Raw genomic sequence first — 27,958 nt, 5'->3', positions numbered from 1 at the left:
CCCCGGAAAGTGCTGCCCGCTGATTGGTTGAAATGACACAGCGTGTGCGCTCACACGCATGCGCAGACTCCTACAACCAGAGCACAGTAAATAAAGTACAGAATAAATCTAGGTGTTTACATTATAAAGAAAATTATATCATTATTATTAATTTAATTGCTCTTTATTTTGCTCTATTTGACGTCAGTCTTAATCTTTTAATATTTTTAATCTTTCTTTAAATCGTCACTAGAAATACTTATTTGTATTGTCTCCACTTTAGTTTATTTGTCAGCCTGTAAAATACTTTATAGTTATGTTATAGATTGCTGCTTCAATGCATGCATAAATAATAGATAAAGTTGTTTAAATTGTTAAAAGTACAGAAACATTAACAACAAAATGTACCGAGCATCAAACATAAAAGGACTTCTTATGCATAAATGTTACAGTATGGTAAATATTTAGATTATTGAAATCACTAATGTACATGCAGCATTTCAGAGTTGCAGCTGGTGATATTTGTATACATATTAGGATATTTTACAAACTAATCTTGTGTATTCTGTTTAAAAGTTGGATCTAGAAAGTAACTCTAGTAATCATGGGTTTCCCACTATGTTTCTTATTGAATTTAGCCTCTGTTTTTGTGCCATTATTTTCATTTTTACATCTTTTATATACATATTTGCCAATTAATTTTTTTCTGTGTTTGTATTTTCTTTTTCTACTATGTTTGAAGTTAGCCTTTGTAATGTTTAAATGTATGTAAAGCACTTTGAAACTGCCCAGTGTATGAATTGAACTACATGAACAAATTTGCTTTGCCTTACCTTATAGATGTAAAGGTCGCAGGTATTGTTGATATTATTAGGAGAGGCTTCAGCAGGATAAAACGTGGCTTTGTTCTTATTATTAAGAGGCTTGAAATGCAAGATGAATGATGCTTAAAGAAGAAAAACATCTTCTGGCTGTACATACTCAAATAAGCATGATTTTACATGTGTTTCTTAACTAATTGTATAATAAGCCTATAATGCAACTTAAATAATTGAAGTACATGGTATTGTTGCTCAGGATTTTCACTCAATTATATCTGCAGTCATATGAGAAACAAATCGACATGGCTTCCTGCAGACTGGACTGACTCGAATGTGAGATTTGTAGCTGCATTTGACTGTATTCTCCATCACTCACTTTTCAGTGAGAAAGAATGGTCAGTCAATTATAGGAACATTGTCCCTCAGACCGCGGCAGACTGTGCAGCAGGGCATTGGGATGGGAACCTGGCGACAATGGCGTATTTTTCTGAGTTGAGTGACTGTGGGAAAATCTCCCTCTTCTATTCAGACATTTTTTCCTTCTTTTCATATAATGAGGAGAGAGACTGATGAAGGCAACAACAGAAAAAGAACAATTACAGGCAATGAGAAAGCACAACCACTCAGAGCTCAATAATGCTCTCTAGAAGGGTTAATCATTTTAGGAAGGGGTCTGAAGACAAGCCTTTTTAGTTTAATTCATCTCTGGGGTGATATTTTTTTCCCCCGAAACAGGAAGGGAACTGTAACACTTGACATGGTTTGACATGCTGAGCCACTGCTGAATGTTCCCACACAGCAAGGAGCTCAGAAATTAAAAAACTGCTCATTTAATTTGCCTGGCTGCAGACCGCAGACCTGTGATTATTTTTTTACTTTAAACTGGCAGGAATAGGGATTTAAGGTGCATAATATAGCATTTAGGTTATATTTAAGGTTTTAAAAAGAAATTTGAGCATTGCAGATAGTAATAATGTTAAAATGTGGTGGAAGAAGTTTTTATCTTTTCATTTAAACTAAAAGTACCAGTACTGAACAAAAAAAAGTATAATTGCAAGAGAAAGTTTAGTATTCTAAATTTTACTCAAAAAGTACAGAAGTACTATAAACAAAATATACTTAAAGGTACAAAAAGCAAAAAGTGTTCTGTATGCAGAACAGGCCCCGTCGGCAATGTATTATATTATTGGATTGTTGTTATATAAAGTACTTGAGTAAATGTACTTAGTTACTCTCTACCACTGAGAAAGACATGCACTTCAAAAGAAACATATTTTCAAAATGTGTTTTGATGAGTTTTTAAACAAACAAAAAGATATTTAACCATTCTATTTAGCATTCATAAGCAGTAAAACACTTAAGAAATCTAAATGTAGCTGTAAAAAGATATTTTTAAGTGGCTAATAATGTATTTGTCAGCATTACTACTTGTTCTTTGAATCCGTAACTGGTGTATAAACAGTTAATGAAACATAGTAACGTCCCATGAATGTATTGCAGGATATAAGGTTATTTTAAATGGTTTTGGGTTCAAAGAATCATTCTTGATCTTGGAAATTAATGCTTACTTACAAGATTTCTGTAGCTTTTCATGGCCTTCATCGGTGGTTGTCATGAAGAGTAAGAAATATTCATAAATATATAAATTGCCCTACTTAATGAATAGATATTATTAATACAGACAATAGAAAATGTATATTTAACAAACAATATAGAGACATCATGACCACGACTGTTATATTGTCTATCATCTGTCTGTACACTTACTGATATACTTCACAAGAGCTTTACGTCTTGATAAATACAGTTAAAAATAAAAAAAAACTGATGTAACATTTAGTAATGCTTAAAACTAAATATGGTAGGTTAAATTATAGTGTTACTAGTAACTCCTCCATAGAAAACTTGCAAGTATTTTGTCTAGTTGACACAAGTTTCTGAGGTGCATCTTAGTGCATTTTCAAGTATTTACCACCATGAGGCTTATTAAAAAAAGAAAAGAGAACCACAAGACTTTCTGCAAAACTCAAATTTGGTTGCTTAGAACAGCATTATATTTAATGACAGTGTGTTAATAACTATTATTAATTGTGCACCAAGATACCTTTTTAGGTGGAAAACTCTTTGCTTCACAAGAGTGCAGGCTTGGCAGAGAGAGGGAGCTTGTGTTGTGCAGGAAACAAGGTGGTGGTGGTGGAGGGAAGCGAGTGAAGAGGGATTTGTTGCTGCCTCTTGCCTCAGTCACATCAGCCACCTGCAGGAAAGTAAAAAAGCTCTGCTTTTGAGCCCGTCTGCACCACAGTGGCAGATGATGTTGACAGAGCATGAGACAGAGTAAAGGCCAGACGGGAGGGTTGGGAGAAAGAGGGAGCACAATGTAGAGAGGCAAGTGGATTGCGGTGGGAAGGTTTTGCCTCGTTTAACTGAGAGGGGAATAATTAAATGTATTCCTCTCCTGTGGACTTAGGACTGAGCCCCCAGCAACAGCTGAATGTATAGAAACGTTTTTAACAGCTACCAACAAATGTTTTTAACAACCATCTTTTTATTTTGAGACACTACGAAGCAGCAAAACAACACACTGGACAAAATATGTGGAATCACTGTTTGACAAGACTATCTACTTAGACACAGCAGTGTTTTAAGCTAAATGCTAACTTTATCATGCAAACATGTAGGTTATGCTGTCTGTACATAAGTACAGACAGCATAACCTAAAACATAAGTTAGTGTGTAAGTGGTGTGACTGAACTTAGTTATTTTAACCCAATGTAGAATCTTTTCTAAACCTAACAAAGTATTTTTTCCGGGGAAAACTTTGGTTTGCTATGCTTGGATAAACAAATGTGACTTTCTGTCACCATCCTAGGAGGAAGAATCATAGTCTTAGTCAGGTAACCCTTGTCATCATGGAAACTATAATAAATGTAGACAACATTGTGAAACAGTCAGTTTGGTTAGGATTAAGCAACAGAACTATTTGGTTAGGATTAGGGAGAGTTCAAAGTTTGGGTTAAAACAAGCATAGTAAATTAGAATTTTGGTTTCACATTTAACACAAGTTAAGGAAGAATAATTATATCATACAATACAATATACCATCACGTAGGTGCAAGGCTTTCAAGAGAGCAGGAATGATAAATGGTAACACCAATGCCACAGACCATGTCCATTCTTGCTCTTTATACTACGCCACATTGTTGTTGTTGTTTTATGATTTTGAGAGTAAAATGACTCACAAAAAGATTTACCAACAGACGTCAGCCCACACTGTCATCTATCACTATAAGATACATCAATAGTGTGGATAAAAATCCAACCCCAACACTAAAGTCAGACAGAAATACTGGTCACTGTGTTTTCACTGCTCACATGGAGGCAAACCCAGCTCCTCCAAACTCTCAGTGAGTTAATGTGATGGGGAGAACACCACATTCCTGTTCAGTGCAGTCTCCACTGAAACTTAGCCACAAAGGTAGGCAGGTTATTGCTTTAAGCCACTTGTGACTGTGAAGAGCATTAATGATATGGACAAAGCGCTAAGGATCCTCATAAAGTTATTAACTGGCTTTTACTGCTGCATGCTGCTGTTCCTGCCACATTTCCAATCAGCAAGAGGAAGATGCACAGCCACCAGCACTTCAGCCTTTCAATGTGCAGCCGCTTAATCAGTTTAATACAGGTTCCCTGCTACATATGTAGCGACTGAAGAGGTCTCTTTTCTTACCTATGTTTAGATAGTTTTCCATTACATACCTTAGACTGTCAGGTTTTTTTAGTTACCTCATATCTGATGCATAACAAGACTCTAAAACTCATGAAATAACAGCACCAGCATCGAAGGGTAACCAAAAAGGCCAACAACGTAGTAGTCGCTCAGGAACTGTCATGAGTGGATGATGTTTGCCCAGTTGTCCTTGAATTGTAGATTAGTTGCTGAGAAAACTACATAGATTCCTTTACTTTAAGCTGTGAGGTTGCAAATTGCAACCAACTGAAATCCCCTCATCCTTGGAGATCTGCGTGATCGTCTCAGCCAGTCCTCTGAGTGCATGCTGTTTTTCTATAATTTGTGTATTTCACCTTACATCAATGTGCAAGGAAAGTAATAGTCTGCCTTATTTGACCGTTTGAATCATTTTATGACAAGTTTTCTGCCAGAAAACCTTCAGGAAGTTTGGTGATATAGTGTAAGGACAGACAAGGACTGGTTTCATAACACGTCATGTTGGATGAATGGATCTTGTAGAACCTTCAATGCCTGTTTGTGATCAAGAGGTTTAAGTGGACCTTATATTTTTGGACTCCAGGTATTCTAAAGAATATTTTCCATTTTCAGCTGCAGTTTGGTTAGGTTTAGTCACAAAACTACCTGGTTATATTTAGGAAAAGATCATGGTTTGGATTAAAATAATAAGTCAACTTATTGTAGTAACACGTTGCAGTGAGGAAAGAAACAAAAGCAGAAGGTTAAACGAGTCTTGACGATCGGGGAGGTGCAGTCAACGGGTTTGCTATTATGGTGGTGAGATGTTAAGTTTCTGTCAACAGTAGTATTCTAGCTATTGTAGCCTCAAGGGCTAGAATGTTTGCCACTGCTGGCAGCACCATCAGCTGCTCTGGGATGCCTCTCCTATTGGTTGTTGTGGTCCAGCTCAGAAATCACTCCAGATATGAAATATTATAGTGTATATCAAATTTGTTTGATATTATTGGGGCGGCCGACCTGTGAGCAGCTCAGGAGGCTTAAGACTGGATCTGTTAACCCGTCTCATTACCAAAAAATCTGTGCCGAACAGCATGTTCTTGAGTTAATGTGCTTAAAGACTGCACTTACTTGAGCAAATTTGTTATTTTCCACCACTGCTATTTGGTGTATGTGTAGCTAAATATGTATGAAGCTTTAAACTACAATGTATTTAATAATGTTGTAATGTTTAAAAAGAATTGTTGACATATTCCTTTGGATTAAAAGATGTTCAGTCAGCCCACAGACAATCTGTCTCACCTCAGTCTGTAAATCTGTGGCCCTGCGGATACATCATGCTATAATAAACCCCCCCCCCCCCCCCCCCCCCCCCCCCCGTTTCATGACACCATCCCTGCCCCCACCTTCAGCCGACTGCACCTGTCACCTGCGGGCCTCTGCCTACATTCAGGATCAATTTACATAACCTCATTTAGCAGTTCACAAATCAGAGCCATTAAGAGCTACTAACAGGAACCAAGAGTTCTAATTTAGCTTGCCTTTCACAGTGGGAAAATTGTTCAGTTCAGGCCTACAAATAAAGATCCAGGTCTTGGCTTTGATTGTTGATTGTGATGGTAAATGTACAGATGATTAGAACAGATTTTCCCCCCTGTATTGATTTCCTGCCAAAACACAGCAGGCACTGGTCCTGCACTGGGAAACCACGGGAGGAGGTGAGCACAAATGGAGTTTCTTGCAGACATTGATATGTACATATATTTAGGTTTTTTTTTAAAAAGTGCTCATTAAAATGGTAAGGTGCTGCAAATTGTAAAAATGAGATGTTAAAGATGGTAAGGTGATCTGTAAAACATTCATGGTTTATTTTTGTGTATATCATGCAAAAAAAGCAGTGAAACAAATTTAAAAATACTCATACTCAAATAGTGATATTTTAAAATACTAGTAAGAAAGGAAATAATAAATTCAATATAACAACTTCATTTAAAGTAACTTGACGCTTTGATGTCTCTATGCACATTAGACGGTAACCCTCAACTGACAGCTGCACAATCATTTGAAGGATTTCTCTGAAGACTTAAATGCCTTTATTTACATTTGTGTGGCAATGTGACAGTAGCAAAAAACCAATTCAGGGAGCCGTGAATAGCTAAAGTCAAGAGCTGAAAAATTATTTTCAATCTGCAATTCAATTTGGCAAAGATGGGGCTCATAGAATAAAGAGGCTGATTCAAATTTCCACTTGTTCACCACTAAACTTGGTGGTACGGCATTGTGAACATGTGCTTTTAGGGGGCATTTTTGGGCGAGCATGTTTTAATTAATGAACAAATCAGCGCTCCTCTCCGCTGGCGTTCCCAGACGCATATGTTTGCACTTCAGGCTGTAGGATAAGGAGGAGGCTCGGCATGAGATGCATCAAGCCGCCTACAGATTTTGTCTGTTGCAAAATGTGATTGCATAACATCAGTCATCAGCAGGCAGATAAGTAGGCAATAACAGTAGGCCCATAGAGTTGGCAAGGTTTAGAGGATATGCGCTGAAAGACCCAGACACACTGCATTGACTGTATAAAAGCTTTGGGGGTCAAGTCATACAAAAAATGAAAATGTTTATGAGGCGTGATTCTGTAAAGTGGGCCCTGTCCAGCTTTGGTCCAGCTCATTTTAGTCGTTTCACTTGAGGATAATTTATTACAAGTGTGCTGAGCAGGTCTATGTGGGGGTTGGGATTTAGCAGAATGGTGCTTGAAAATGCTATAGCAACCAACAAGAGCTTGTGGGCCTTTGGTGAAAGCAACTCTGATTGTGTAAAAAGGAGATAAGATAGCATACTGATCACGGTGGTAGAACATGACATTTTAACATAACACTTGGTTAAACAACAGAGATCAGGAGGTTTTTTTCTAAGCAAGGCAGTCTGAAACAAATGAGAGTGGATGCATAATTGCTTTTTAATGAGGACGGTCAACGTGGAGTTTTTAAGTTGTTTAAAATGGATACAAGCAGAGGATTCAATTACAACTGGGGACATATCCCCGGAAAGTTCACATCAAAAAAGCAGAATTTGTTGAAGTGTTCTAAAACAAAGCTTGCAACAAGAAACGTTAGCTAACAAATGAGGACGATTGTTTGGCTCTTCATCAGCAGCTGCAGCTGAAACTGCCTGCCGCTGATACTGATGCGTGATCTGACAAACCTTAAACCCAGGACCAGTGGCCTTTAGTAAGGCTAAGCAACATGTTCAGGAAAACAGTTATTGTTCATTGGGATAATAAATGTGATACGCATACCGTGTGCTGTCATATCCACATAAGTAATATTACGTACCCGTACTGTAATTATCTACTCTGACCACATGTGTTCTCCCCATTACAGTGCCTTAAAGGATAAGTTCACCCAAAAATGAAAATTCAGTCATTATCTACTCACCGTCACACCGATGGAAAGTCGGGTGAAGTTTTGAAGTCTGCACAACATTTCTGGAGCTTCACAGCAAAACAGTGTTGCAGTATTCTCCTAAACAACTCAAGTCACGTCTCAAGACTATTTTAAAAACATAAATTAACGATAAAAACATAAAAGGGCATCATACAGCTTGTCCTGTGTAAAACAAACAAACAAACAAACAAACAAGATGTTATTTAGCTTAGCAGCTACAGCGATGTTTTCAACCTGAAAAAGGGTGTAAATAATGTCTTCTCAAATCATTTTGGGATCTCTGGGCTTCCGGAGACTTCGGTTACAGCGTACGAGCTCCATTGAGCCATTTTAGGTTTTGTTTTTGTTTTTTTTCCCAAGTTTTATTTTTTTAAAACAAGTCCCCATTTACTTCAGTTGTTTTGCCTTGAAGCTCCGGAAATGTTTTGTGGACTACGAAACTTGACATGGCTTTCCATCCGCATGGCTGTGAGTAAATAATGACAAACTTTTCATTTTGGGGTCAACTTATCCTTTAAATTTTATAGTTAATGACCATGAGTGACCATCTGAGCTTTTAGTTCCCCACTTAGTTGACTTTTAGGCTGTTTTGAGCCTAACACAGACAGTTTGAGACCACCTTGCCTCAAACTCCTCTTGCTCCAAAAAGTCCCAGACTGACTGAGATTAAATTGCTAAAAAAAAAAAAAGAAAAAGAAAAAAAAAAGGGGGTCTTGGACTCAGGCCAGTGTCTTCTTGTCCATCACTCCGTGGAAAAAAAGGACAAGGAGGAGAAAACTGTTGTTGTTTTGTAGCCTGGACGAATTACTTTTAATGAACATGTAATTAATGGAAATAGACTCAACGGTTTCAAAGCAAACAACGATTCTAATTGATTTGCATTTCCCTTTTTTTTTTTGGACGCCCTGATTCCCTTTGTCCGGCGTCTCTATTGATTACCCCTCTATGTGTATCGCTCCGCATGTGTTTTCCTTCATTAAGAGATAACGGGTTCCTGACTACTCCCATCCCTGGGTTTAATGTTGCTTAATGTCTACTTTGTTCCCGTGTCATGTCGGAGGGCAGCGAGAATAATGTGAGAGTGGGTGGGCCTTGATTGGCCCGCAGTAAGGCAATAGTGTTTAGGACGCCGGCTGCAAGGGGATCAGTGGAGAGGTTAGAAAAGCAGAACCTTTTGGGCTGGCTGAGACGCAGCATGTGGCCTCCCGAGTCCGATTCACTCTCACTTACACCGCTGTTTTTCTGTTAAACTGCCATTTTACTATCAACACCTTGACAGCCCTTTTTTTTTTATTAAGCTGCCTGTCAGCCTTGACACCCCTGAGATGCGCGTAAAACATAAACGCGCCTCCACGCACCGCACATAGCCGCTCTTTGGGGGATTAGGATATAAGCCCTTATTCTGTCGATTTCCGTTCATTCAGCCTGTAAATTGACCAAGTAAGAAATCACATAGGCTATATCCTACTGAGCAATTCAGCGACCGGAATAGCATACAGTGACAATTGGCCTAAGAAGAGAACTATGGCGTTGTGAGCAGAATTGCATGTTAGCTAATTGTTAATTTAAGCGGCTCGCAGTGGCTAATTATGTCGGCACAGCCAAGCCATTTGCATGATGGACCAGCCACCTGCCTGAAGGCGCTGCCAGGGCAAACTATGTAATTACTGAACAGCAGTGGGGCAATTTTTGACTGTCGCCCCTTTTGTGTCACATGAATTCCTCGTAATGACATATTTCATTAGGGGGGCAAATATCACCCCCTCCTCCCGTCTGACGAACAAAAACGCGCAAGTCTCAACAGGTCCTAATATACAGGACCTATTTACATCCAGCTCCACCCTGTGTTTTCACGAACCTGCAGTTATGTGGGTCTTTACTGTGAGATAAATGGACTGAGTCCGTGCCTTTTCTCAGCTCGGCTCACACAAGGCCCTGCGTGTTTTGCTCGGGTTAAAATGGACCAGACCTTTTCTTAAAGTGATTGCAGCCTGAACTCATTAAGCTGTCAAATGTCCACGCTTTTGGGCTCTTGATTGCTTATTGTAGCAACATTTAAGGAATTTTTTTTCTTTCTTTTTTTCCCCCACAGCCCTACTACTGAGGAGTGAGCAGACTACTGGCAGCCTGCATAAAGTTGTATTAATTATTTAATTTTAGCAATAAAACAAATAAAAGCCGATGTCATTATTTCGTTATTTCATTTTGTTGCATTACAACATTTTTACTGATGTTATAGTGTTTTTTCAGTATCACTTTAGTATTATTTATTAAAAACTACACTATAAAAAATCTCAATTACAAGTTAAAATCCTCCATTCAAAATTGTACCTAGTATTATAGAAATATTAGCCACACAATGTACTTAAAGGGGCACCATGTAGTTTTGGAGAAGAAATTCAAACTCAGAATGATTTATCTTGAATAAACATGCTGTTCTCAGAGGACAATAATGTCCCCAGAACACTATTAATGTAAAATGTGTTTATTCAGTGTGTTTGTTTATTTGTTTTTGTTTTTTTGTGAGGATGAAGATCTTTCTCTTTGGACTAAAATGTCTTCCCCAAAACTACATAATGGACCTTTAAAGTCCTTATGCACTTTATCATAATCATGATCATGATCATTAATAAATGGTACATTTAAATAAGTTGTTAAACTTTAGTTAATAGTTAAACAATTAAATACTTTATAAACCATTTATTAAGTGATTGTAAAGGTTTATAAACATCAGTTGCAGCTTTATAATGGCCATCCAAACAATGTTTATAGATCACCTACAGAGTATTTCTAAATATTTACAAAGTATTATAAACATCAGTTGCAACATTACAATAAAGAATTGCTCAATAAATAGTTTATTGATCATTTCATTGATTGTTAACTGTTAAATAACTATTAACTAACGTTTAAGTAGCTATTTACTATGTGTCAATAATGACTATTGTTAATGTTACCAGTTATCCAAATATATAATGACTGGATCACTATACACACAAGACCTACTTTAATGTTGTAGTTGGGCATTGGTAATTAGTAAAGTCACAGTTAATTACACCTGTAAAATAATTGTAATGGAGTTAAACTTGCAGTACTCTTTTTGAAATGTAGTGGAGTAGAAGAATAAAGTAGAAAAAAAAATCTAACTACTCAGGTAAAGCACAAGTACCTCCTACTTTAGTTACTTTCCTGTTTAAAATACTTTGTATGTGAAACTTTTCTAGGTCTGTCCATCTAAAAAAAAAAAAAAAGTTCTTATATAATCTAAGAGCCCTCGTGTTTATGGCGTGCAGGTCAATTTAAATTCACTTTAGGTCCTGGCATTTGAAAGGGATAGCCTTGGACTATTCAAACCTTCATTAAATGGAGAAGTTATTGCCGCGGGCCTTTAGAGCGAGCAGCGGGACCCGGGTCGGTCTGGAGGGTCTGGTGTTAACGGGGTTAGTGATGGCTCGTTGGTTTCTAAAGGACTCCTGCTGGTACTGTACACAGACATGACAACTCCGCTTTAGTCTGCTCGCATTTAATTGGCATGTTTAACGGGAGCACGCGCATGGAGACGCGCGCGCCCGCAAACGCACACACGTTTTCTTGAATTTCTATCCTTGTGAGGACCCCTCCATTCAGCTCAACAAATATCCAACTTTAATCCCGGTCTAATTTAAATACTGTATCCGAGTACAATTTTGAGGTACTTCCATTATCTGCTACTGCAATATAGTACTTTTCACTCCACTATATTTATTTGACAACTTTAGCTGCCAGTTACTTTGCAGATTTAGTTTAATAATACAAAATATAATAAACAAATGATGTATGATGTTATATTATAGTTTGAGTTAAAACTTTCTTGATAAGATACCCAGCAGAAATAAACTATATAAAGTAATACAATAATACAATATACAGTATTTTTTATATATGCCATTCTGCATTGTGACTACTCTTACTGTTAGTACTTAAAGTGCATTTTGGTGCTAATACTTTTATACTTTTAGTCCAATAAAAAAAATGAAATGTATGGCTTTGATTTGTATCAAAGTATTCCTACTTTTACTTAAGTACAAGATCTGAGTACCTTTTTCACTGAAATGTAAAGTTTGCAGGATTTTAGGAGTGAAATCTAGAAATCCTGCTGTGGTATTAAGTGAGATTTAGTTCCAGGTTTGAGCCAGAAAGTTTGAATATGTAGAGAAAAAAAAAAAAAATTGGTTTATTAGTATAAACACGAAGAGGACAACAGCTCATTGGAACATCAGAAGGAAGCATCAGTAAAACTATTTAACATACAAAACTCTAATCTATGTTCAAGTTTGGCTTACAATGCTGGCATTCATGGGTTAAGAATATGCTTTTGAAAAAATGCAGAACAGATGAATGAGGTTGTTCTTTGGGGAGGATACAAAAGTTTGCATCCATTGCAGTATGGGTGACATGAGATAGCAGCCCTGCAGTGTTTATAAGATGTTAGAGATGCATGAGAGCAGGTTTGCCAAAGAAAAAGGCCATTTTTGTGTGATGAAGAAAAACGTATTGTTAAGATACTAGATGGTTTGGGCAAATTATGTTTTTGACTATGCTTGGAAGGAAAATCTGAAAGTACCCAATGGTTCGTACATAGCAAGTAGAATTTTACTTAAGAGAGAAGGGGTCATTGTGTGCACAAATTAGTTTTGAAATATTGGTGCAATAATTATGTTATCACCAGAGGGTTTTTTGCATGCGTGATCACACTGAGTTCTTTCCTTAATTCTTGCAATTTGGTCTCATGAGACTAGAGTCTGGTAAACAGGGTGTATTAACATACAGTATTTTGTCTTGTAGTTAAATCCATGATTTGCAAGCTCCTGGTGCCCGATGCTTCTCATAGAGCAAATAAAAATGCAGGCATTTACACAAGCTCAACCAAAGCTTATAATCTAAATCAACCTCATCAGACAAATTAATCTTAAAGCCTAATTTTAAACTTTTCAACAAATCCATATCTTAAAATGTACCCCTCTAAAATGCAGATCAGGGATTCTAAGGACGGATGACGTAATGCGAGCACTTGTATTAGCTTGGACACAGCCAGGAAAGTACTTCAGTTTAGAGGAAGAGAGCCAATGAACAACTGACTGAAATGGTTTGAGTATCATTGCCAACACTGTCTGAACTCGTGGAGTAGATATTAGTTTAATGCTGCACATCTACGGCAAATATGATGTCTTCATTTGAGGTACAGCCCTCAGAATTTGTCAGTTTATCAGGTTTCTGTTTCTGTTTCAGTTTCAGTCATAATGGTTTTAATTATGTTGTAACTGACCCAAATAAACTAAGCTATCGCATTACATCTGATCTGTGAGTATGTGCTCATGTTTTTACGCATACCTCTAGTAGGCATTCATCAACCTCCTCACTATCGGCCAAAACAAAAGTTGCGAGGGTGTATTCAGGTACTTAACATTTACGCACTTAGGATAATGAAGCAGACAACTGAAGAGAGACACATTTCCTAATAATTATAAAAAACAAATTCAATGAATTCAATAAACTAAACTGTCATGGTTAATTTTCCAGCTTCAGTGGAGGTCATGCTAGCCTGCTGATATATCCATTTAAAATCTCAGAATGAACAAAAAGTGCATTCATGGTTTTATTTAGAATACTCCTAACTCCCATCTGCACCAAGATGTCTCAGTGCACGCCTGCAACAAGATTTATGACAAAAGGCTGTCAAGAGTGAGGGTGAGGAACGTGGTAAAGTCTGTGTTGGTAGGATGAGTAATTGTTCTGGGTATTTTTGTTGGAGATGTTTATTTCCTTTTTTGACTAAATGATTCCAGAACAATTAAATAGAACTTCGCTACAAACTAACCATGGTTGCACATTTTTAAAGACTGAAAGATGTCAGAACCAGACTGGGATAAAGACAGTGCAGACAGAACTGTTCTAAAAATAATGACATTATGACCGCAACTTGTGATTTTCCATCAAAACACAAAAGGACCAGTTTGCACATCAAAAATTGTTTTAGCATCAACTTGTTTTGTATGCATCTACAGTTTCTGGCTCAGATAATTGACTAAATCTCTTATTTTTTTCATAAGACAGTCTTTGTCATTCCTGGGGTGCCACAGGGTCCAGTTCTTGGAACAGCTATTTTCTTATTTTAGATACACCCCCTAGGCTATGTAATTATTGTTCCATCTTTACTCCTGGATTTATTTAATAGCTTTATATAATGTAAATAACATTATTTTACAAAGTGTGTGATTGGATTCAAGGTAGATAAAAACTTTGCTTATATTTCCAAAGAAAATGTCTTTGCAGATCCATATCTTTGTGTTGCTCCATACTACCACACAGCTCTGTGTTGCAGTGATTTCTAAGCCAAGTCCCCTTCTTAGCAATCCAATGACATTTGATTTGAGGACTTGATTTAAGGTCCTTTCATAACTAAACCTTGTCCATTTACTCGGTTTTGCTCAGAACACCTCACAAAACTAAAGCATAATACTCTTAAACTCATGTTTCAATGTGACTTCTATTCTTTGCAGATGATACTGTCCTTAAAACCTCAAAGATAGCATAAGCAGATTGAACAGCAAGGTCATTTTTAATTAGTGACCAGAAAGGGTTAGGAAACATAGTTCTAGTACTTTGAAATGTACATGAAAATCAGAATAAAGACTTATTTACAAGGGTTTTCCCATTTCAGGTTTTTAGATTCATGAGTTTGGAACAGCTAAATTAAAAAATATGCCAGGCCTGTTAGCTTGTAACAGCTCTTAATCGACAAGAAATATTAACATTAGAGCTATATTTTTTTTAAAATTTGAGTTCTTAAAAGATTGACCACAAGCAAAGGAGAATTTATACCTGATATGTCCTTAACCACTGGTATTTCCCAGTTTAATATTTTTTTCAGTTCTGTTACAAATTTCAATAAGTTTTCTCATAATTTGTGCTACATGTAAAAGGGGATCGATAAAATACAACAAGTATGTGGTAAAATAAGTATCTTTCTGTTTTGAAGACAAAATCATCACTGGTTTGCTTTTTCACTTTTACTCACTTTTTAAGATGTCTGCCCTTGGACCTTCATCAGGTAATATTAGTGTTTCCTTCTGTGTTTCTCAGAATTAAGTATATTTTACATGTTTGTTTATTGTGATTCTAAAGCACAGGTCACAAATAAATATGCAGGTCTAGATAAGTCTTGCAATGGCTGTAACATTTTACAAGTTATTGCTGGTCTGAAGGTAATGTATAAAATTAAGTTTTTGTGGATTTTCTTCTTCTTTTTTCCCCACATCAATTGTAATTTTGACCGAAGAAACAGTTATACATCCAGTCTGAAAGATGCGGTTAATCCCTTCATCAATCACTGTCTTCCTGAAGTGTCCTTGAGCAGGACCCCGAAGTCCTGCTGTCCGGTATCATTAAGTTAAACGCCTGTCATGTCAAACTGATGAACACATCCATTTACAAGTTTTCTTTCTTCTTCTTTTTTAGGGGGGGGGGGGCTAAGCATGAAGTCCATTGTGAGGTGTTGAATTGAGAAATCTTGTGATTTGTGCCGTTTTTCCGCCCCAGCAGTGTTATTAAAATGAAGATAAATTGCAGCCAATCCCAAATTTTCTTCAAAAGAAACAAAGCCAAATGAACACCGAAGATGTATAAAATGCGCTTTGTTCATCAGAGGGAGGGAGAGAGAAAAAGACTCCACTCAGCGAGCACTGAATGCTGCATTTCATGCCTGCAACAATTATGCTGAAAGGTCAAGTATTACAGCATCTTGTGCTCCGCTTTGCATGCAAAGTATTTCAGTTCACAAATGACCCTCGTTTGCGCTCTTTGAACAATGGTTTCAAGAACCAGATAAACGTAGGACAATTAAAGATTTTTGCTCCTAGCTGACAATAACATTTACCAAAGGGGGGGTGATTGCAGTTGCTGTGTAATTGTCCTATTTGTAATGCCCGTGAATGCTTAGTCCTGCTGCCGTGAAATGTTTAGGAACTCAAGAAAGGGCAACCTTGGAAAGAGGCACGAGAGTGGCCGTGCTTTTATTTTTTTTAAATCTCCAGACAAGGTTATTATGAGACTGTTTGGAAAAGTAGTTCTGTATAGGTTCTCGTTATTATCAAATATATGTTAGATTTCACTTGATTTTACCAAACACATTTTCCTCAGCCTCATATTGCACGTGGTTGTGCTCTATTTACATATATTTCAGAACCGTGGACAGCACCAAGTTCGTCTCTTGCTGAAATAAAAAATAAACAACATACAGAAAAAATATAAAACGTTATTTTTAAAAAAAATTGAAATTCACTGCTAAAAATTGTAATGTTTTAATAAGATGTGTTGTTGGGCTTCTACCTAATGCAAGCCAATAACAGCACAGTGTTAATGCATATATAATGCCCGCTTCTCAGCAGTATATATGTCAGAAGTCACACTTGGACGTTCACGTAAAATCAGTCTTAGACAATTATGTTTTTGTATATTTTTTCTATTATTCATAATTTTGGATTATTTCTATTTTGAACTCTTGTTAAGATTTAATTTATCTCATTAAAGTTTGATTCAGTCTTGCAAATCTAAGTTTTAAATCTGAGACCCTCGTTATTGATTTTGCCAGAGCCTGCACACAAAGAACACCGCAGAAATGTCCATCTTCAAGTGATTTAATCATTTAAAACCTGCAGTAAAGTGAGATTGGGTCATTTTCTTTACGCACTATAGATACTGACACCACATTTATTATAATATTTATCTTAAAACAGTGAACTTGCACCGGAAACAAACCCCCAGTGCGTCACTTTCGTTAATTTAAGTGTAGTCATAATTTGCTTTACTTTCACTTGTCGAAGCCACTGCGAAGAATTAAATTAACTCTAGCGTGTTAATAAAAATTATTGAAGCCTTAATTTTAGACGCACACCTATTTGATATCTTATAAAACCTTAAATTCAGCCTAAACTACACGCCACTGATACATAAAATAGGTTTTATGGATGCTACACATTACCACAAAGTGATACTGAAGCTAAACAGGCGAATAAAATTCAACATCCAGCCGCTAACTCAAATATGATTACCTTGAGATTAGGGACTAATTGCTTGGGGTTCATGGAGACCAGCCCACCATAAAGCCATGGAGGACTTGGGGAGTTGCACTGTGAGTTTCTACAAAAGAGAGCGATGAGAGCACACACGCTTCCAACAAGTCATTCTCAACAGCTACAAGCTGCACACAAAGACCACACACCGCGCCAAAGACATGTTAATGTAATCCCAAAGTTCTCACTTTTCTCCCGAACAAAACCAGCTCTGCAAAATACCTAATAGAAGATAGTTTCTGATGCTGGTGAGATTTCACTTAAAAGTCTCCCAAAAGGGCTTTTTTGGAGGCTGGCTGGTAGCCTAAGAACTGGAGCTGGAGCTGCTGCTGGCTTAAAGTAACAGACGCAGATTGGAGAAGAGGCGGATATTAAAGTTCAGCTTCATTTTCTGAGCATTTTTTTTTTGTGAGCAACAACTTTAAGTTTCAAGTGAGTTTTGTATGAAATTACTCACTCCAGAAAAAAAATCAGTGAACATGCCAATAGTAACCTGCTCTTACTGGATAAGGCTAAAGGTGCTGAAAGCCATTACACCAAACCTCTGAGGGATTTTAACATATTTAAGGAATGTATTTAAAAAATAAAAACATGGATATAACCAAATTACGCATCAGGTCAAATATAATTTTACAACATAATATTTTATAGTTATGGCTGATAGTTATAAAATGCAGCCTGGATAATGTAAATACCAGCAAATACATGCATGAAAAATCAGCCATCCCACGTAAAAGACGCGCTTTAGATGTGGAAACAGGACAAACAGGACGACTGCAGCTGCATGTGAGGGATCACCGACGGCACACACTTCATAGTTGTTTTTATTCCAAGGCAGTAATAGACCACATAGCTGAATAGTCCGGTGGTGTGTCAACCTATTAAGTTGTGTTTGCGTTTTCATTTTACGTCTGAATTAAAAGCACCAAAACAAGTCGTTTGTGGTGAGATTTGACGTGAAGAGGACGCAGGGTCAGAGAGGCCGCGCCGCCTACAAATAGCTCAATTGGCCCATGCGCAGAAATGATCATTTATCTCAAAACAGTCGATGCTCCAGTCTACAAAAAAAAATGTGCCCTTTAAAATGAAGCTATAGCATTTCAATCAAGCTGGATTGTTCTGATCTCCCTCCCTGACCGAAACTATTTGAAATAATCTTTGCAGGACAACAACTGAATAGAAAAGCAACTTGTTTCAGCCACGAACGAAAATCACCTGTCTTTACCTCCGTTGCTCAGCAACCACGTTGTTTACAGTGAATACTTATAGCGCTATTAGGCGGCGGGAGAATAGTCCCCTAATGGTTATTATAGCTTATATTTATAGGCCGACTGCACCTACAGAGAAATAAATTACTGGTTGTGCGTGCGGCCGTTAAAAAAAAAAAAAAAAAGACACATCGAGGTAAAATACAACCTCAGAAAAGAAAAATGTTTGTGGAGACTTTTGTGTGTGTGCTGGTTTTGTTATTGACACCGGACACAAACAACCCTTCGCCGTTTCCTTTCAATTCCCCTGATTGATTATTGATAACGCAGCTGATAGCCGCGCGTCGGCAGTTATTTGAGAAGAACACCGCGCTGTTTGGTCAGGGATTTTTTCTTTCTTTCTTTCTTTCTTTTTTTTTTTTTATCGATAAGCTGTTTCTTTGCGCAGCCCTTTTGTGTTTGATGTTGGGAGCCGACTGACCTCACCTTTTCTGACTCACACACAGTCAGCATATAGGGGCAGAGAAAAACACACACCAGCGCTTCAAACGCAGACAGAAAGAGAGAGGGAGGAAAGAAAAGAAAAAACCTGCACATAAAGGCTCAGTTTACTCATGCTTGTGTGAGCTGCAGCCTTTTGGCGATAAGCCTGAGCGGTGTGTGATTTGTCACTGAATATAAAACAGAAATTAAAAAAAAAAAAGGCCCCAGTGTTTAATTGTAGTGTCAGAATAAGAGCCTGAGTGTTGATAAAGTATTTAAGTCCTGTTAGGTTGCCAAACCGGATACGTAGTGCTTGGAAATTTTTCACATTATCTCACAATAAACCCAGTAATCAATAAAACCAGTAGAGGAAAAACACCTATAATAGAAGTAGACATAATAATAATAATAATAATAATAATAATAATAATAATAATAAACGCACTGGTTTCATTTTTTCCCTACTGATTTTTCCCCCAAAGGACTATTTCCGCCATTTTCCACCGCATGTGTTGACATATTTCACAACCAAAACCTCAACTGTCTTGTTTCCATAATTTATTAATAGGACTGTTTTGTTGTAAGTCAAATATCTATATAAGTTACAAAGAAATAAAACGTACAAATACCAATGAAACGACAACAAACCGGCAATAAGCGTCAAAAACTTTGTACAACAGATAGCTAAAATTCAAACCTTTTACAGAAATATACAAGCTAGATCTACGGCTTACATTAAATTCTATTATAAATCAGAGCCATCGTGTGTGTGTGTTTGTTTTTGAGGGGGGGAGGGGGAGGGGGATTTCACAGCACCCATATACAGCAGTTTTTTTTAGTTCAGGTTCACTTCTTCCCAACTAATGCGGCCTATAATGACTGCTGATTCTTCTTTTTGTCTCAAATATAATTTACATAAATAAATCCAAAGACTTTCACATCCGCAGTTTCTGGTCAAAAGTGTCTCTTTCTCTCCTTCACTTCCGTGTAAGTCACACTTCCTTCCAAAAGGTGAAAATTCAAAGAGGAGCTGCTGCGCCGGTGTCGCTCGGCGTTTGTTCAAATGCGCACATTTACAGTGAAACTGTCTTGAAAGAAAGAAAAAAAAAAAGTCTCTTTTTTTTTCTTTAAATAGAAGAATTGGTTTAAATCATAGCCGGCGCCTCTTGTCACCACGTCCTGCCGTATAACAGGGCTGAACACTGCAGGGCCGAGCCGTACTCTGCGCCGGGGGAATTGAGGTGGGAGAGGCCGGCCACTTGGCTCTGCAGCGACGGCGGACTGGAGGAGTGCGGCGCCAAATCTGGAGAGTGCCCTGTGCTTCCCACCTGCTGGCTCTGATGCTGCCCGAGGCCGGACGTGTTGTTGGACATGATCATGACATTGCCCCCTTGCTGGTGGTGGTTCTGCGCGGAGGATGTGGGCGTGTGTCCGCTGCCTTGGCACGGCTTCCCGTCCTTCACCAGCACCGGCACGGCCACCCTCCGCGGGGACTGCTGCTGCTGCTGCTGGCACGAGCCGTTGTCCTGCTGCATCTGCTGCTGGGACACCTTGTCTTTCGCCTGCCTCTTCATCTTGTACCGGTGATTCTGGAACCAGATTTTCACCTGGGTCGGGGTGAGGTGGATCATACTTGCCAGGTGTTCCCTCTCGGGCGCCGACAGGTATTTCTGCTGCTTGAAGCGTCGCTCCAGCTCGTAGACCTGCGCCTGGGAGAACAACACTCGCCTCTTTCTCCTCGGGGTGCTGGACAGAGAGCCCATACCTTTGCCCACGTCTGCCAGGGAGCTGAGGCTGCCCATGCTGCCCATGTTCATGCCCGACGACGAGCCCATGAAGCGAGAAACTGAGGAGGGAAAAACATTAAATTAATACAATGAAATTACTGTTTTTTACTTGCAAAAATGAAAGTAAAAAAGTCCCCCAGAAAGCCGGCTCGGATAAAACTTTGTGTTATAATGTCTTTAATGTCGTAATTATTTGCACAGCTGCCAGCAAATATCCACTCAACATGGTCAGCATTTTGAGTCTTCAAATGATTCCCATTAAAACAAACCCTAACGCGTATCAAAGTCCATATTCACACATTATCCAGCTGTCACCTGAGCACAAATTTCAGCACGAGCTCATGACTGGCGGAGTATTATTATTAGATTCATGTGATAAAGCGTTCAAAATTAAATTATCTTAAATAATGGCGCAATGCTTGGAGGGGATTTCCCGCATGAATGCGTCTTATGGTGAGACTTTTCCTCCAGATGTTGCACACAGCACATGAAACGCATGTTTTTTTTTCTTTATCTTTGCCCTGCTTGATAATATTTTTCAAAACTAGCGGATGAAATCTAGACCGTAGGGGATTTGGAGAGTGTGCACCTTGGCGCACAGACACGCACAGGTGACAGAAACAATACAGCAAGCGCTAAAAATGCACACAAAACTGCACTTCAGCCCCCTGCGATAACCCAAAAGCTTGAGACGAAGCACAGGTGCGGCTGGATACTCACTGGTGGAGAAGCGCGGGTCCGGGTTGGCTCCGTACCAGCCGGTGGCCGTGGTGCTGCCCCTCATGCCGTCCTGGTACGACGGCAGGTCGCCCATGTTGCCCAGGTTGCCGTTACAGTAGCCCCCCATGGCCGTGTGTGACAGCTGGGAAACACCTGCCGCAGTCATGTGGTAAGCCGCAGACACAGTCCCATTATGGCCCATGTGGTGCTGCTGCATCGCCGCCTGAGAGACCTGCGGCTGCCGGTAAGAACTGAGAGGTGCCCCCAAGTTGTTATTCTCCATACTTACTTTCTTATAGCTCTCCTCAAGAGGACTCAAGATATCGGAAACAGAAAAAGGAGTCGTATGCTTAGGGCTCATCGACATTGTTCTGGGGCTGGAGAGGGAGAAATTAGAAGGCAAGGCAATCTCTCCTTCTCTCTCCTCTTTTTTTTTTTTTTTTTTTTTTTTTTGGCCAAAGCCCCTCTGGTTCCTGTTGTCTCAACGTCGATCCTGGTAGATGAACACGTAGGAGAGCGCCTCAAGTCCGCCTTAATTGGATTGAGTGGGAGCTCGGTGCTGGCTTTGGTTTGTTTTAGCTGGGTGCCAGGTTTAAGGCTACCATCAGAGGCGGGGCATCGGCAACAATACCAAACAGCTCTAGCCTCCTTTCGCCGAGCGTAATTTCACTTACAAGACATGTGCTCCCCTCCCACTAACAATAACATAAGCGCTGTACATGATCATAAATGTTCATCCCGGCGGCTGCAGGCGCTGTCCTGACTCGCTGCTGAGCTGCTGCGTTTGGAGTTTGTGACTTGTTGCTGCCGCTGATAAACACACGGCTGCACCTTGAGACTGCACTGACCACACAATACACTTTATTAACTGTAGTGATGTTTACGAGGGCCTCTTGATGAAAGGAGGCCTATATGGACTTGAGAGTTGGAGAACCACTCCTCAGTTGAACTACTGACTTTTAATGGCCATGAGAGGCCTCCAGTGATTGCAGGATTGTTTGTGTTATGCCTTATCGTACTCAGACATGCAAAAGTGCACTTGCGGGGAGGGAAATTGACTGATACTGATAAGTAAATAAATACACATCCGCGTGTTAAGTGGCTGCGTAAATGATTAACCTCCCCCCGTTCTTTTTTTTTTCTTTTGATATCATTGGACCCAAGCAGCGTGTAAGCTAAATTCAGATGCACACACTCGTCCAGGAGACCCAGTGAAAAATACAAACATGACGAAAAAAACCCCACAACAAAATACAGTCTGGAGGAGGAGAGGCTCTCATGTGAAGTTAACGGCGGTGAAGGACTCTCCTGCAACACAACGCCAGGTAGCCCTCAGTAGCATTTCGGCTTAATGCTCAAGGAGCCTCAGCAGTTTAACTCAATCATATCTCATTTCTAAAATTTGACTCAGGAGCACGGGAAAAGATTTTCTGGCTTCATCCAACCGGCTTTGAAGTAGAGAAATGGTATTCTGTGCCCTGTCGCCTGTGCGTAAAGTCCACTTTTACGCACAGCTTTTAGGTGACGTTTCTGCGTCTTTTACTCCAAAATGAGAATCAAAACATTTTTTTTTACACAAAATATTAATAGATTACTCTAATAGTGTCGCGTGTGCGTATTTTTGGTTGTATTATTATTGAGATTTTTATTACTGTTATATTTGTAATCGGCCATTACCACCAGTACTTTTTTTTAGGATTTGTATAAGTTTTCTTTTTACCGAACAGTACTAGTATAATTATTTTGCATGTTTGTCAGTTTTTTCACATAAAACAGCCAAAAGTAAAAGCTATCATTCGGCCACGGATTTATCCAAATTCTTGTTGTTTTTTTTAGGTACAAACTATCAACCTACATCATTACAAAATAAGAATTGAAATCGAGAACTTCTAACTTACACAATCTGTGGATGTCAGGATCATACCGGAGCTCAATCTATGCCTACTGTAAAATATTATCAATACATTTCGGTTCTGTAAAGGTCCTGCCGGGAGGTCTAACGTCAGTCTCGCAGCAGAAGCAGCAGCAACAGATGCCACCAGCTCCTTCCAGAAGAAGAAGTCTGAGCCTGCAGGTTGAGTCGATATTTCCTAACACAGGAATTAAAGAAACACAGCGTCTTCTGGTGGCAGACACAATAATTTCTAATGTTGTGAGAGGTTTTATTCCACTGTGACTCTACGCATGTATTCCTTGTTTCTTTTACAAAATAAAACGATACATTTTCAACCAGTTTAATTGTTTCTTTTTGCTCAAATTAATGATTCTGCGCCCTCAGCAGCAAACTGGCTCGGCAGCGGTGTGAGGGTGTCCCATTACTGCAGTGACATGCAGATCACTGACAGTTTGTCACGGGGATCACCAGCCACTGTAGCTTGTCGCTGCATATTTCACGGCTGCCTGCATGTTGCAGAAGGATAATCTGTCTGTGCACTATTTGCAGAGATGCATGGAGGTCCAATTTAAAGAGCCCGGCACAGTAAACAATCTATATCCTCCTATTACCGTATAATTACCTCTAATGAAGCAATATTATCATATAGTGCCAGCCTAAACATTACAGTTAAAACAAATTGTTTGGATGATAGCCGAGCTGCGGTGAGCATAATTCACAGGCCATATAATCGCAGGCAATTAGAATTACAGCATGTTTCTGCATCCAAGGTAAATCTTGCTTATGCCTTCCTTAATTACGGAACTTCGCAAGACATTCTTAATCATCTAAATCAGTACCTTTTTACTGTTCTGGCACACGGCTATTATGGCCAATTAGCGGCAATTAGTCCAAATGTTCCGACTAATTCCTCAGAATAATGAGGACACTTTGAAGTGGAGGGTATGAGGCTACCGAGACTTTGTTATCGAGGCTTCAGGTTGTTGTTTAGGAACTGATTGGTGCATGATATAAACCCACAGAGCAAGTGTATGTAATGAAAACTAAAAAAGTGAAGTTACTTACTGTTATTATTCAACATGGAATATTAACCATGTTTTCTTTTAACGATAGAAAATTCACTGCAAATATTTAGTACCCAAAATATATAATAAGGTAGTTACAGTGACACTGTAAAGAGAGATAAGTAAGAAGATATCATAAAATGCACCTCAAAGCATGCATACATCGAGGCTAATGAAGGGCAAATGACGAAGGATGAGAACATCCGCACACATATCTCCAGAGAAATAACACATTGTTTAAACATTTGGTTTGTTTTGCATTAAAATGTAACACTTTATAATAACCATCGTTAATAAATGGTAAAGTTATAGTTAAATAAACTTGAGTGAATAGTTATTTCACTGTTAACAAACAATCAAACGCTTTATAAACTATTTATTAAGCAATTTATCATTGTAATGTTGCAACTGATGTTTACAAACATGTATAATTGTTTGTTAATAGTAAAATAACCATAAAGTTGAATTCATTCTACATTTGCCATTTATAAATGATGGATATCATGTGTTACTGCTTGCATGCTGTCCTGAATGTCTCAGACCAAATTAAATCTAATTTGAGCAGATTGAGGATAATAACTGTAGCCTCTTGCTCTGATATCATTGGCTCCCCTGAGGATTTTTTTCCCTCTAAACTTTTTTCTGACTTTTTTTTCTCCTTCTATTTTCTGCAACTCTGTCGACTCTTGTTCTGCCAGGAAATGAGAAAGCAGACAAAAGGGGGGAAAAAAACAGACGCTGAGAAGGAGGTGATGAAAGAAAGCAGATCTTCACCTTCACACATGAGACTTCATCTGATGATGAACTTAAAAGTCTTTCTTTCTTTCTTTGGACCACAGGGTCAGATAGAGTCATAAGAAAGCATCTTTTCCACTCATTATCCAATTATGTCACCTCACATGGACATGTAAAGATTTATGGGTAACACCATCATTAATAAAAAAGTAAATTCATAGTTAATTAAACTTTAGTACATAGTTATTTCGCTGTTAACAATCAGTAAAATGCTTTATAAACCATTTATTAAGCAGCTGGTTCATGTAAAGTTGCAGCTGATGTTTATAAACCTTAACAAGTGCTTAATGCATGGTTTATAATCATAAAGGGAAAGTGACAGGATTCACTAGAGAACAAGTGAGCTTGTGCAACACCCTTGATCACATACTGACACATGACGTCACTCCATGCAGCCACACATCACTGCGGGTTGCCATTTTTTGCACCCAATCAGCAGATGCAAAGCAACATGGTAGAGGGGGACTCGAAGAGTAAAACGTGGTGTTTCCCCAGTGAAGTGCGACCCCTAGTGGATCACCGGCTGTCCGCAGCCAAAAGAACTAAACACAACATTCAGTCAAAATCACCGCCCGAGGTGAGAAGTGATACTGTGTGTTAGTGCGCCATCTAGTGGACAGTTGGGCCATAAACAGCAAACACCTGTTTACATCTCACTGTATGTATTTATTAATACCTGTTTACCTGGTGGTGACAATACAACTTTTATTATTTGTTGTTATTCTTTTTGTGTTTTTTTTGTGTGTTATTTTTTGTTATTTTTTTGTTATTCTTTTGTTATTTTTTGTTATTCTTTTGTTATTTTTTGTTATTTTTTTGTTATTCTTTTGTTATTTTTTGTTATTCTTTTGTTATTTTTTTGTTATTCTTTTGTTATTTTTTTGTTATTCTTTTGTTATTTTTTGTTATTCTTTTGTTATTTTTTGTTATTTTTTGTTAATATTTTTGTTATTTTTTTTGTTACAGGCCTGATTTTGATAGATTAAGAATGAAGACTGTATTTTAAGCACATTTACACATTGTTCCATTGAGTGAATTGTAGATGGGCCTGAGTTAATTGGGCGAGAGAGTTATCATTAGCTACATCCATTAATAAGGCTGGTCTCATTTTATTTTTGTCTTTATTTAGTCTTTCCATGGGAGGAACTCTGAAGATTTCACTACACCACTGCATAACAGATGTTTTTATCTTGGATCCAGTTAGATAATGTGCATTTACTTGCTGAGAAAAGACACGTATTTAGTATTTTAGATTCATGAGAGCCTGAGATTCCAGCGTTGGATCGCAGCTTTGAGGTTTATTCTATATTATAACTGCTGCACTCTTCAATGTCTTAGGTCCTGCTTACATTTTGGTCCATTTAGGTCTACATGATATTCCTTTACACATATTTTTCTGTAAGATCACTGTTATACTTTAAACACAGTAACTTATTTCTAAATTATAGGGTAAAGGAGCATTACGACTATTACTAAACAAATACATTTTGTGGCCAGTATGTAAAACACTAAATTTATGAGCATACAAAAACAAATCCAAAGAGGAACTGTGACTTTAAAAATGTGATGTGGATAGAATACATATGTTTTGGTGCCATTAGAGCCATTAATGTGTTTTCAAGTTTAAACCATATATAAGTTATACCTATGGTCTGACCTTGGCCTTTGAAAACATAAACGAAAACTCTCATAGTTTTTAACGTTTTGAAATGTGTTACAAGGAACACCATCTTCTTTTACTGGCATTAGTTTGTGTTATGACAACACAACACTGTAGATCTTTATAAAGACCTCGGGGCAAATTCCAGCCATGTTTGAGGTGTTTGTGGTGACCAAAACAGGCATTTCAAGCCAAAACACGATCTCTTCCTAGCTCTAATCAAATGGTGTTTGTGCCTTAACCTAACAAGAGCATAAGCACAGCATTGATACAACATAAACATTGAAAACTGAAAAAGCAAAGTAAAGCTGCATCATAAAAAAATGTAAAGTTTCAACATGTCTGTGGTTTGCAGAAAAGTACATTGCCAATATAAATTCTGGCGACTGACTCTCTGTCTGTACCATCTCCTCTCTTCAGCTGCTGTCATTCACCTGCAGTGAATTTAGGCTGGCACTCACTCAGAGCTCCAGGAGAGGCAGTAAATCAAACTTAAGTCTCACTTCAAGATAGTGCAGAGCTCACTCATACAGGCTCACACAAGTCAATAAACTGCTAATTTAGTCATTAGATGTTGTTCATCATTCAACCAACAAACATAAACGCTGCGGTAGCTCTTCACATAGTGCCAAATAAATGAAGGCCTTATAAACTCAAATTATACATCTTCATCATCTTGAAACATGATCAGAAATCAGGCAGTGATGTTTAAATGTTGAGTAAGTAAAAAAACATTATATTTTCTTAAGTTTGTTGCTGATACTGCACGTTTTCACACAGTCAGTGTTTGCAAATGGCAACCGAACAAATTCTGTCATTCTAGGTTTTGAAATGATCATATCTAACTTCAAAAAGATGCCAACAAATGATCTTCGTAGAATTTGAAAAATACAATCGGTCTCTTTGTCTCCGAGGGCCATTAGCAGCTAATACATAATAAATGTTATTTGCAGCGACTTAACAAAAACTCCTCCTGTGGCCTAGTTTATGTGGACCTTATAACTTTCCTGAAAGGGGCCCCTGGGGGCAGAGCAGTGAGTAAAACTATAGGATGGGCAGGCTAATACAAGCCCATCCTTTTCAGACAATTCCTCTGACCAACTTAAAAAACCAATGGCAACCTCTAAAAAGCCTGTCTTTGTCACCCTTAAACCCCGAGATGCTCTAAAACACCATTGTGCAGTTAAACCTCATAAATTTGTCGCAGGGACTGATTAAACATCACGGGAATTGAAACACTAAAGATTTTGTCTCGGTCCCTTTTGGATGAGGGACAATGGTCCAT

At 38.3% G+C, this 27,958-nt stretch overlaps 1 protein-coding gene across 1 annotated transcript; it reads right to left on the bottom strand.

The window, feature by feature from the left end:
- Positions 1-19,922: 19,922 nt before the first annotated feature.
- On the bottom strand, positions 19,923-21,627 carry nkx2.1 (NK2 homeobox 1). The gene is made up of 2 exons (XM_073484214.1): positions 21,261-21,627; positions 19,923-20,599 (listed from the first exon to the last, which is right to left on the bottom strand). The coding sequence occupies exons 1-2, from the start codon at positions 21,625-21,627 to the stop codon at positions 19,923-19,925; spliced, it is 1,044 nt and encodes a 347-aa protein (XP_073340315.1).
- Positions 21,628-27,958: the final 6,331 nt, after the last annotated feature.

The sequence above is a fragment of the Pagrus major genome, chromosome 16, assembly GCF_040436345.1.
Source record: "Pagrus major chromosome 16, Pma_NU_1.0".
In the NCBI taxonomy this organism is placed as follows: domain Eukaryota; kingdom Metazoa; phylum Chordata; class Actinopteri; order Spariformes; family Sparidae; genus Pagrus; species Pagrus major.
Note: the sequence above shows the minus strand (reverse complement) of the source record. Positions and strands in the feature narration are given on the sequence as shown.